The sequence below is a fragment of the Myxine glutinosa genome, chromosome 1 (genome assembly GCF_964187855.1).
Source record: "Myxine glutinosa chromosome 1, kmMyxGlut1.1, whole genome shotgun sequence".
NCBI lineage: Eukaryota > Metazoa > Chordata > Myxini > Myxiniformes > Myxinidae > Myxine > Myxine glutinosa.
Genome location: NC_136261.1, coordinates 374,958,508 through 374,971,658, shown reverse-complemented (window position 1 = coordinate 374,971,658; position 13,151 = coordinate 374,958,508). Strand labels below are relative to the sequence as shown.

The 13,151-nt window shown below is 46.7% G+C and overlaps 1 protein-coding gene across 2 annotated transcripts in view; it reads left to right on the top strand.

Moving 5' to 3' along the window:
- The window catches only part of LOC137415573 (semaphorin-3F), a 199,538-nt gene that overhangs the window by 162,608 nt on the left and 23,779 nt on the right, over positions 1-13,151 (top strand). For both annotated transcript variants that reach the window (XM_068101184.2, XM_068101177.2), the window contains exons 7-11: positions 2,293-2,412; positions 3,391-3,530; positions 3,741-3,855; positions 4,069-4,138; positions 8,774-8,918. In XM_068101184.2, coding sequence (XP_067957285.1) covers positions 2,293-2,412; positions 3,391-3,530; positions 3,741-3,855; positions 4,069-4,138; positions 8,774-8,918 — 590 coding nt within the window. The remainder of the gene's footprint in view (positions 1-2,292; positions 2,413-3,390; positions 3,531-3,740; positions 3,856-4,068; positions 4,139-8,773; positions 8,919-13,151) is intronic.

Below are 13,151 nucleotides of genomic sequence, written 5' to 3'. Positions count from 1 at the left end.
TTCGTGTCGTTCAACATAGGATTACCTTGTTCTGATGCTGGGCAGGCCTGTCATAATCTTGGTATTTGATAAAGTTGAATGATCTGGAAAGTTAGACAGCTGGTTAATCTGGGGCTAATAAGCCATTATGCACAGAAACATTGGCGGCATGTTGGTTCGACTCTCGGTGTCCTCCGCGCGCTTGCGCACGACAGATGGCGACGAGACCCCTGACTTGTCAGAAAGAGACGTGTTCCTGCTCAGACGCAGTTTATTACAAGACGGAAAATTGTGTAATATCGTTCAATATGTTCTGCGGATAGCTTTTAGCGGTTAGGGTACCGGCTTGGGATCCTAGGATCCTGGGTTTGAATCCCGGTCGATCGCTGAATTAACGCCAGGAGGGTTGACTCAGCCTGTCATCCTTCTGAGGTCCGCAAATTGAGGACCAGTTCACTGGTAATTCCCTGTGTGTCGCAAGAGGCGACTAACATGGTTGGCCACAGGAAGGGCATCCGGCCATAAAACATTGCTTCAAAAAGTGGACCATGGTGCCCAAAGAAGGCCAACCCCTGCTCTGTGGGGAAAAATGGCCTCCAAAGGTGGTTCTATGTTCTGCAGATAACAAGCTTTGTGTTGCACCAGCTGGATTCCCTCAATAGACCCCGCGACCAAATTCGCGAATCCGCTCCGAAGCTTTTTCAGCCCTTTTGTTACCTCCGCCACCAAAGGTGCATGGAGGTTATGTTTTCACCCCTGTCTGTCTGTATGTCTGTCTGTGAACAAGATATCTCAAAACGTTGTGGACGGATTCGGACGAAATTTGGCAGAGATGTAGCGTATGTGACAAGGACGAAATGATTAGATTTTGGGGAAGATCTGGATCCGGATCCGGCTACTTGAATTTTTAAGTGATTTTTCACCATTGGGGGATACGGCCAAAAACGATCCATAGCAGGATATCTCAAAAAGTTGTGGACGGATTTGGACGACACTTGGTGGACTAGTTGGGTATGTAACAAGGAAGAATTGATTAGATTTTTGTGAAGATCTGAATATGGATTCAGATACGAGAATTATTTAATTTATAAGTGATTCTTCACCATTGAGAGATAAGGTGAGAAGCAATATATAAAATGATAATTAAAAAAGTTATGGACGAGTTGTGTCAAAACTTTGTGGATGAGTTGGTTCGGTGACAAGAACAAGCCGATTAGATTTTGATTCAGGTCCGAATCCAGATCCGGCCTATCAGTGGGATAGAAAACAAACTGTTCTGCCTGGTGGAGGTATAATAATAATATGTCTTTATTCTGCCATATTCTGGGAAATTATTCTTTGGTGACACCGGAAGTTAACCATCATAAAAAACATAAAACACAAAGGGAATAAGAAAACAAAATAAAAACATAAAATATGGAAGATGGACTAAACAGCAAAATGGGCAGGAATTTGATTTTGAATTTAGCATTTGAATTCCACATGGTGCAAATGACTTTTTGAAAATGTTCTTCTTCATCCTCCTTACATGAAAGCATCTGCCTGATGGCAGTTTTTTTAAAAGTCCGTTCAAGAAATGGCTTTCATCGGTACACACCTGCACCGCTTTCCTTTTCAATGCCCGCAAGTATAGAGACTCCAGACTGGTTGAAGGCCCACCCACTTTAAATGCCAGTATAATGACCTTTCTCAATCGTGACTTATTGTGCACATTTAGATAACTGTACCAGGAAATCAAATTCAATCACAAAACACTGATCAATAAGGAATTCGGCTACATCCGCATCTCACGTGAGCGAACACCAAATGAATTCAACTTCCTGAGAAGATACAATCTTTGCATTGATTTCTTGTACACAGCATCAGTATTAAATTTGATAACAATTTCCACCTTATCACCAATTGTGGTTACAGGCTCATGATTGTGACCTTTCCGAAAGTCAAAAATCATCTCTTTAGTTTAACACACATTCAGAGTTAGACAAAAGTCCCCACACCACTTGTTCAATGTGTCTCAGAAACTCCACATGTATGAGCTGTACCGAGTGCCGTTCTAGTTCCTCTTGATTTGCTTGATAGTTTAATTGTTGGTTTGTGACCTTGCAGCCATTTTTGAATCGAATAAACCTTCCTTGATGTAGTTGCAGAGCACTGTTGTTGAGAAATGTAAAACCTTGTATCATAAGCAGCACACTAGTCGAAAAGTTTGAAACCGTGAGGTTTGGAGCCCAATTGAATCATTGGTTATGTCGTTATGCATCAAAAACAAAATTTATTTTTGTTGTTGTTGTTGTTGTTGTTCTGGTCCGTCAGGAAAGGAACTATACTCTGGAGTATACCTGGACTTTATGGGGACAGATGCCACGCTCTCACGGACCCTGGGGCACCGACATCCTCTCCGCACTGACCAATACAACTCCCGCTGGCTTAACGGTGAGCTTGATATGGAGGAGGTGGACGAGGGACAAAGACGAAGTCACTTTTATTGAGAACGACTTCTGATTGTAACGACCTACAGAACTCGAGAGTTTGATTGGTTGAGACGCGTACAATTTTGCTAAAGTAATGCTAAACTGGAGGCTTTTGGAAGTGCCAACAAGGCCATTTGGGTTGCACAGTGTTCAAATATATAATTTAATTTAAATAAAATAAAAGTTTTAAAGGCCGTAAAAAAAGCATTGAATCGGAAGTTTACTGCTGTTGATGCAGTGTCTTTTACACCACCTTATTTAATATGTTGAATTAGCTATTTTTGCCTGTTTTTAGCTCACCTGAAACGAAGTTCCGAGGAGCTCATGCGATGGCGGGCCGTCCGTCCGTCAGTCAGTCCGTAAACACTTGCAACTTCTTCTCCGAAACCACTCAAGGGATTGTGACCAAACTTGGCACAAATGATACGTGTTGTGTTGTGATTAAAGTTTGTTCACGGCATTTAAAAAATCGCGGTCTAAGGGGGTTTACCGGGGTCAAAGTGGTTCCAGGTTTGACCCCCCAAAATAGGAATTTGCTTTTTCCTCTGAAACTACACACACTGTTTCGATGAGACTTGACCACAACCTTCATCATCCGTGATGTACCAATGTTTGTTCAAGGCATTAGAAAAATTGGGGTCTGAGTATATGGGATGGGGGGGGGGGGAGTTACCCCCCAAAATAGGTATTTTTTTGTTTTTATTACTTAAAGTCTTATGATTATGTTAGTATGATTCTACATGCTGCCCTGACTTCTAGCAACCATTGAAATTGGTTTAAAATACCCTTAGTTAGTGCAGTATACTGTTTATTCTACCAGGTGGGCACCAGGGGTATTGCCCCTATGTTTTGTGTCCTTTATGACGTCATTAAAAAAACAGCAAGTTTCCCATGAAACGATTTTAAAGACTAATGCTGCAATCGCGTCTTATGTTTGCAGAACCCGTCTTTCTGGATATACACATGATCCCAGACAGTGGAGACCGCAACGATGACAAACTTTACTTCTTCTTTCGCGAGAAATCGGCCGAATCTGGCAGCCAGAAGTCTGTGTTCGCACGCATCGGCCGCGTTTGCCTGGTACGTGTCTTCTAATGTCCGTGTGCCTGGTAATATGTCCGACGGCGATCTTAGCACGATGCTTTGACCTCAGACTCTCATTGTTACTGCAGTGGTGCCATGCGCTCGCTCGTGGTAAAACACACGACAGATGGCAATGAAATCACTAACCAACCAACCAACCAACCCGAAACCTTTTGTTGCAGTAGCATCTGCTCTTTTTACCCGCAGAATGACATTGGAGGCCAGCGAAATTTGGTGAACAAGTGGAGTACGTTCCTCAAGGCACGGCTCGTGTGTTCGGTCATGGGAAGTGATGGGATTGAGACACACTTCGACGAATTGCGTGAGGACTCTATTCCTTTACCATCCTCTCGTTGTTTTCATTCTCACACACATTCTTGCATTGCTCGCTGAAGGACCTCAACGATTCACGCGTGGGTATAACTTTTTGAAATTTGACTTTCGAAAATCAGAAGGTGGAGGCATTTCAAACGTGCTTTCGCCTTGCCCCCTTTCGCCTTGCCCCATCTAACAATGTTTATTTTTCTTGTTTCAGAGGACATATATGTCCGGAAGACGGAGGACTTACGAAACCCAATTATTTACGGAGTCTTCAGTACAAGCGGGTGAGTACGTTTTACTTGAATTTGGTTTACCTGGACAGGAAGGAATCTTTTTAAAGGCACAAGGAGTAATCGTCAGTGTGGAACAAAGGGAGTGGCTGTCGTTTAGCTTCACTACACATTACGTCTCCATAATTAGTAGGATCTGGGCACAGGTTGCAGTTGGGTATTCAGACTGTACAAAATAGGTCAACCTGATGAACTGCAAATGTGTGAGATATGTATCTCACCAGGGGCCGTTTTCTTGTTATGTAGATAGAAAATGAAGTGGAGCAGCAGAATATAAGTGAGAGTGAGATCGGTGGGAGGGGGAGGAGGACACGTGAGAGTGAACAAGCTGAAAACAAGCTGAATGAAACACAGCAAGAAGAGGAAGGGGAAAGTGGGGATGGAACAGAAAAGAAACAAATCAACTGACAACTGACAAACAAAAAGAGGTGAGGGATCATTTGGTGGTTGAAGAGATCATGAGTATGGATGGAGGATGACCTGAGGTCGTGGTGAACGGCGGTCTTGAAGCACTGGAGGGAAGTTTGTTCCACAAGTGAGAACAAGAAAGAGCAATCAGAGATTGCAGACCCTCGCCAGGACGTGTTTGTGTGTTGTATTTTGTGTGGTGTTTATTAGCTGCTGTGTTTGTGTGGTTTTTTAACGACGTAGATTTTTGTTCCATCCAATATGGCCGCCGAACCATTAGACCATTGACGTCATCAATTTAATTATCCCATACAATTTTTGTGTAGATCATGCTCAAGAAATTTCAAACGTTTCAGATCAAGCGTTCTACTTTTCTAATCACGACGTCATAATGAAGACACCGATGATAATGCTTGATAATGAGCCATGTTTTAATTTTGTCAATTTCAGCGGTTTTGGAGATATGGAGGTGCAAAGTTTTTAGGTTTTTCCAAGATGGCGCCCGTACCACGTGACCTATGACGTCATAATTATCTTTTTAAATCTACAATAGGAGGTGCACCTATGGTGAAAATTTCTTCCCAATTGGACCAACGGTTGGAGAGAAAAGCATACTTATTCTGTGCGGACAAACAAACAAACAAACAAACGGACCAAAATGCAATACCCTCTCTGACGAGGGTAATAAAGAGGAACAAATGATTGGGGGTGAGCAGTGAGCCTGGATTGTGGGATTTTAACAAGAAGAGGGATACTGGCATACCAATGTGCAACACCCTCAGAAACCTTGGAGGGACAGATCCAAGAGATGGCAGAGGGTGCAAGACCAAAAAGGTGGCGGTAGAATACAGAGAGGCCACCAACCTGTCTGCGATGCAAAAGTAACATGAATAGACTCTCAGCTTTGCCGCAGGAGATCCCAATGATTTTGAGGGCCTTACATTCCATGATATCAAGCTGAGCAAGGTGAGAGGCAGGAGCACCAGGCCAAAGGGGAGAGCAGTACTCCATCAATCTGTGGACGAAGGCCTTTTAGGTTGTCAAAAGTTAAGATTGGCCAAGGAAAGGCCTTGCACGACAAAGGATGCCCAAAGGATACCAACTGATATATGTAGTTGCAGAGCAGTCGAGGCTCGGGTCCGATGTTTCGATCTTCCCCCGGGACTGTCCAGGCGTCTTTTGAAAGGTGTTAAGTATCTACCCAACGTCGTTATCACCTCCAAACTCATCATAGGGTTGCTTCAAGTTTGCAAAATAAGCTGATTGTATTTGCAAAGATCCATATAAAAAATGAAGGCCCCACCAACTAGTGTAGCAGCCCAGAAGATATTGCTACATCTATGATTTTGGAACTAACCCTCCCGTCCCAGCCTCCCCACACCCGTTTGCTCGTCTGCTCAGAAGTAACATTACAACAACATGAAGCACACAAGGTGATGGCGCGTAAATCTCGAAACAACATTCTGCGCAAACTGGAGTTGGTCACAAATTCTTTTGTATCTACCTCTGCCATTGAAGGTTGACGGAGGTTATATTTTCACCCACTGTCTGTCTCTCTGTTTATCTGTGAGCAGCATCTCTCAAAAAATTAAGGACGGATTTGGATGAAACTAGGTGGGCAGGTCTCGTCTGTGAGAAGGACCGCTTGATTTTATTTTGGTGAATATCTGGATCCGGAGACGATAAGTTTTACATTTTCGATGTGATTCTTCACCTTTTTTTTTTTTTTTGTATACAAGATCGATGCTCATGTAAGAGCTAACATTGATCACAAAAAGACAGACTAACACATAAAACACAAAACATGATAAAGGGAGCAGGAGAACAAGATGGAGAGCAGGGACATCGGGAGATCTGTGGGAGGGAGAGAGCTTGGGGGTGGAGGCATGTGAATGGGGGGTGGGGGGAGGTAAAAACCACATGGACACTGCTAGGACTTCCAGGAAAGAAGTTGGGATTTCAAAAAGTGGATCTGGCATGAATTAACGGGGATAGAAAAGATCAAGGTTTTTGATGGGGGAAGATAGAGATGGTGGTGAACAGCTGTTTTAAAGACCTGGAGGGAGGAGTGGGATTGAAGAGACTGAGAGAGTTTGTTCCAGAGGCGGGAGAAAAGAGGAATGGAGGAGTGAAGGTGAATAGAGAGTCTTGATTTTGGCAGTTTTACCACAAGAGGGTTGCTGGCAGATCTTGTTTGACCTTTAGGAATATTTGGGGGACAGAGCACAGAGAGAGTTGGGGGAGCAAGGCCGGAGAGGAGTCGGTAGAAGACAGAAAGACCACCAACCTGCCAGTAGTGAGTGAGTGAAAGGCCCTCGGAGTTATCTTCATCGCGGGAGATTCCGATGATTCATTGGGGATTATCAATAATCAATCTTCAATTTACCAGTAGATTCATCAATCTACCATTCAAGAAATGGGGCCAAAAACGGCATATAGCACAATATCCAAAAGAGTTATGGAGAAGTTGTGACGAAACTTGGTGGATGAGTTGGTTAGGTGACAAGAACAAGGCGATTTAGATTTCGGTTCAGGTCCGAATCCAGATCCGGCCTATCAGTGGGATACAAAACATAAACTGTTCAGCCTGGTGGAGGTATGCTCTCTACCGAGTGCTGTTCTAGGTACATACATGATGTAATATGTAGATGGTCCCTTAGTCAGCACACTTGCAATACCCACCCACTTATTAGTCCCCTACCGGTGTACACCGGAGGGGACTATAGGTTTGCACTCCGTCCCTCCGTCTGTCCATCCATCACGCAAAGACCAGCTTTCTGGACTTTTTTCTAAACTCTTAATGCTAATAATTTCAAACTTGGTACATGGTTTCCTCATGATAAGTTACAGATCAAGTTCGAACTTCACGACGTTTCGATCATTTTTGAGAAAGTTATGGCACTTTGAACTTTGGTAATTTCACCAACAGTTTTCCGGACTATAATTTGGAGTGCGGTAAGTCAAAGCTGTTAATATTCCTTGTTTTAACTCCAATTTACATTCTTTTCCCCCTTTTAGTGAGAAGTAGGGGTCTGTGCAACCATTCATGAACTTTATTTGGTGCAAATCGGATAATTTTTAGCCGAGTTACCTCAGACCGTGAGTTGGTAATTATATAATTCACACAGTGCAATACGTGCAGGCTGCCCCAACAGTTTTCTGGATGACAGACTGCCGGTAGGGGACATGTATTGCAGCGCAATACTCAAAATGCTTGTTTGTAATACCTCTCCAGGGTCAATATGATGTCCACCATCTTGGAAAGAAAGCCAGTTTGTGAGGTGTGTTAGACAACTAGAATGAGGTGATTCATTCAGAAGTTAAAAAGTTTATGAACCATTTCCATAACATGTTAATCACTTGAGCATTGGAATAAGCGAAACAATTTGGAGAAAAAGGGGGGAATGGGAGTAAAGCGTGAAAGAAGAACATTTGCATGACTTATGAAGAAGGGAAAGGAGGGGACATTATGGATTCCATTACGTGTGGTAATGATATAGTATACTGCCATTTTAATGCCTCCGCCGATGAAGTTATCCATCCGTCTGTCCGTCCATCCGTCCGTCTGTCCGTCCGTGATAGTTATTCGTTACCGCGATAATTTGAGAACGGCTGAAGGTATCTTAGTTAAACTTGGTGCAGGTATGTATATTTAGGTAGAAATGAACTCATTCGATTTTTGGGTCATGAGGTCAAAGGTCAGAGGTCATATTAGGTAAAAATCTTTACTGCGATAACTTGTGAACCAGTGATGGGATTCCGATTAAAGTTGGTACCAGTGTGTACTGTGATGCAATCATGAACTGATTTTATTTCGGAGTCAAGAGGTCAAAGGTCAAAGTCTGTAATTGACATGTATATATTATGATGCAAAGATGAACTGATTATATTTTGGCATCAAAGGTGAGGAGTGAGGTGATTTTGCGATTTTGGCGAGGTCAGAGGTCATGTGAGGTAAAAATATGATACCTGAGAACAGCTGAATGGATTTACATCAAACTTGGTACAAGTATGTATAATGATGTCATAATGTGGGAGGAGGCATATCGGTCGACGTGGTGACGTCGTGACGTCGAAAAGTGTTGTTCTAGTTTAATGTAAAATGCAGATGGCCTTGCATACCTGGAAACAAATCCTCATCTCTTTGCAATCAAACAATATGAGCGTGAAAGCACAGACTCTGGGATTCAAACTTACCATGGTCCAATTGTCTTTCCGCAGATCTGTATTCAAGGGCTCGGCTGTATGCGTTTACAATATGGCCGACATCCGGATGGTTTTCAACGGTCCTTTTGCACACAAAGAGGGGCCTAGCTACCAGTGGGTCCCTTACCAAGGCAAGATTCCTTATCCTCGCCCAGGAACTGTAAGTACAAAAACGGTGGACATTTTATCACACTTAACATTGATGTTTTCGCAGCAATGAATGATTGTTAAGGTTAGTGTTGATTCGGAAGACGTCGTACTTGAGAGAAGCAATTATTTGGACCAAATAGTACTTGATGAGTTTTCACGGAGGATGTGGCCATGACCTGACATGTAGGGTTATAATGCTTGGCCGGTCGTTTTCAGGGAAACCGAAGCTATATATAGATAAATTACACCTGCACCAAACACCTTAAGTGAGATGGATTCAAGAGATGTAATCCATGAAATCATTTACTTGAAAGGATCACTGAATGTGCCTACTATTGTGTGTGTGTGTGTGTGTGTGTGTGTGTGTGTGTGTGTGTGTGTGTGTGTGTGTGTGTGTGTGTGTGTGTCTATATATATATATATATATATATATATATATATATGTATATATATATAAGTTTAAAACACACCTGGTCACAAGTGTGCCGCACTGACCGGGTCCTCAGTCGAGGTCCTCAGCATCATCCCGTTTCGGCCCTTCGACCTCGATATGGTCAGCTAAGGTGGGCCAGCAGGGGCACATACACATCCACATGCAGCAACTGCACCTGGATGCGTACATACCCCCACCCCCAGCCAGTGCGAACAACAACAACAACACCTCTTTTATGGCCGAGGCCTTTTTTATTATAGAAAAAGGTAAAAAAACACGCTCAAAAGACAATCAATAAACCCATCACCATCACCACCACACAAGAACCCAGGAAAATCAAAAACCAAGAATTCAAAAGCCAGGAAACCAGATATCAAACAATAAATAGGAACTCAAAGAGAGAAAGCAAACCAAAGGATCAAGAAAACGCAAGAAAACAAGGTTCAAAGACCAAAATGAAAATCAAATCAAATTCAATAAACCATAAATCATAAAAACCAAAGTCCATCATCCCTATCCCAAACCCCCAAAACCCCTCTCCCACCCCAGGCAGCAGACACCTAACTCTAACTAACCAAAGGGGAGGGAGAAAGGAAAGAAGACCCTATCCCCCCTCCCACCCCCCGAAAACAACCAAAGAAGGGACACCTTAAAACAATAAGGGTCAAGGGGCCTTTTTTCCTTTGCATACCGAAATCAACAACCGGCTGCTAACCGCAGCCGGGAACATGCAGCCACGAACACGTTGAGGGCTCGACCCACCGCTGGAAATAATAATGAAAGAAAATAAAAATCAAACCAAGGCAAAATCGAGATCAAACAAAAGGAAACCCAACTGCCCCCACCCTCCCCAGGCCGCGCCCGGGAGGGCCCACCCGGAAGATGCCCCACAAGGAAGGCCCCGGCTCCCTGAGCTGCCCACGAGGCGTGAGTGTCCCAATGAGAATCACCGCCCGACAGGGCCCGCAAGCACACCTGCCGAAGCACCCCCAACCTTTCCAAGCCCGGGCGGCAAGCTCGGTCAGGGACTACGGCTGCACATGACTGTCGCCCGCACATTTGGAAGTAACCTCCCGCGGGACCCCCCCCCCCCCTTCACCACGGAAAAGCCCGGTCGTATTCTCCGCTCCAGGGAGGGCTTTACGACACACCTGACGCATCGTTGCGGCCAGCGCCCCGCCCCGTCGCCCGCAGGCTGTCGCCAAGCCTGTACCTTTGGAGGCAGGATTGGGCCATGCCCCATATCTGCCCAGGATCCAACCACAACCTGGTATGGAAACCTCTGGTTCTTGCTCGCCACAAGACGGTCTTGATTGTACAGACCGTTCTCCAGGCCTGCCGCCACTTGCGGCCAGGCACTGGTTGTGGTAGGAGCCCGCTAAACGCAAAGACGTCCCGGCTGACCATCACCAGCCAAGGCACATAGCATTCGAGGAGGCCAGCCGCAAGCGACCAGACCCCCTCGGCGACAGGGCAGTCCCAAAGGACATGCCTGACGGTTTCGTCCCCTGTGCATCCGGGTCGGGGACACTGGACCGACACGTTCAGGTCCCTCTGGAACTGAAACACCCGGACCGGAAGACACTCATGGGCGGCTTGCCACGCGACGTCCTTCTGGACGTTGGCGAGACAGCGAGCCGAAACGTTCTCCCAAACCTTTCTTGCCGTACGTTCTGCGAGAGGCCTTCCGCGAAGGATACGCACCTCACGCAGCACCTCCCTTGGGCGCAAGTGATCCAGGACCCGCGACAACTGCCAACCGATGGGCCGACAGGTCAACAGGCCCTGCTCACGGGCGAACCCCTCAAACATCCGGAAATGCCCCGGACACGACCCGGAAAAAGGCCGAGACAGCGGGAGGGACCGCCCTTCCAACCGCGCGACGGACGGCCCCAGAAAGAAAAACAGAAAGTCCCGCGCCAGCTGGCGACCCGGGTCCTCAGACACGAATAACTCCATGAGAGTACACGCAAACGCAGACATACATACAAACACCGGGCAGGGGACACCCTTCCCACCCAAGGACGGGCTCATCTTCACGACCCTCCTACTCCTGCGCTCTGCTCGGGTACCCCAGAAGAAAGTGAAAATTATTCCTTCTAGAGCCCGTCCCACCGCAGGAGGAGGTGGGGAGATTCTCGCCAAATACAACAACTTACCGATCAAAACATTCTTGATAATTAAATTTCGCCCCTCCATGGTTAGGCGACGAGACCGCCAAGAAGCGACCTCCAATTCCAATCCCCCAATGACCGTTCGCCAGTTCTCAGCGGCCATGCCGCCTGGGTCAAAGCAGACCCCGAGGATCTTTAATCGATCTCTCCGCTCCGTGTACGGGCAAGGGGGGGCGGAGCCCGTCCTGTGCCGACCAAAGTGCATGACCTCACTCTTCTGAGGATTGATTTTAGAAGAGGAGGCCAACCCAAAACGCTCGCAGAGACCCACCAGTCTGCACATGGCGACTGCATCGGTGACAAACACCGACACGTCGTCCATGTACAGACTCACCTTTAGGCGCTCCCCATGGGTTCCGGGAATCCACAACCCAGGGAAGGATGGGTCCGCTCGCAGTGCACAAGCAAACGGTTCAATACAAAGGACAAAAAGGACTGGTGACATTGGGCAGCCCTGACTGACCCCAGAAGCGACTGGGAAGGCTCCCGAAAGGTGTCCGTTGACCAAAACGCGGGCTTCAACGTCCCTATACATCAGGTCTACCCAATGCATCAAATTTGGCCCAAAGCCAAAACGGTCCAAAACGGCCATCATGTATTCATGTGACACTCTGTCGAAAGCCTTCTCCTGGTCCAAACTGACTATGCTCAGTGGGAGGCCTCTCTCCTCCGCTAGCTGGATCGCCTCTCGAACCAGGCCCAGGCTGTCGGACACTCTGCGTCCCGGAACAGCACAAGTCTAGTCCGGGTGCACGAGGTCCACCATGACACCGTGCACCCTCTTAGACAGCACCTTTGTTAGTATCTTGTAGTCGACATTCAACAAAGTGATCGGGCGCCAGTTGGACAGATCCTCCCGATCACCCTTCTTGTGCACGAGGTTTACGATGCCCCGGCGCATCGAATCTGGAAGCCTCGCAGAGGTGGCTAGCTCCCTCACTACCTGCAGATAGTCCTCGCCAAGGACGTGCCAAAGGCGGCGATAAAACTCCACAGGCAGGCCGTCGTCACCCGGGGTTTTATTCGCGGCCAAATCCCTAACAGCGGAGGTCAATTCCTCCAGGCTCACCGGCTCCTCCAATCGCTCCTGCTGTTCGGGGCTCAGATGATTCCTCAGATGGCCGAGAACGTCGGCCATCTGGATTTGGTCAACCGGTCGTTTTTCAAAAAGCCTGGAGTAATAGTCCTCCACTGCTTCAGTAATTTGGTCCGGATCCGAAACACGGCCTCCCCCCACATTAACCTGGGCCAAGTCGCCCCTCTGCCTGGCACATCGTTGGAAGAAAAATCTGGTACACCTTTCGTTCCCCTCCAATGCCTGCACCTTGCTCCGGAAGATGACGGCCCTCGCCCTGGCTTCGAGGAGGCAAGAAAACCTCCCCTTCACCCGGCGGATTTTCCCCGACACGTCCCTCCCTTCGCAAAGTTTCTTATGCAGGCGCTGGAGGTATGCCTGCATGCGCTTCAAACGCTCTCGTTTCCCCGCGGCCCTCATTCGCCCGGGCGTACGGAAAAACCCTATGGTCCTACGTTTCACCTCCTCCCACCAGGCTGCCGAGGTAGGGAAGAGGCACCTAACCGTTTCCCACTCCCTATACTTCCGAACGTAGGCATGCACTAAACTGTCATCCTGCAA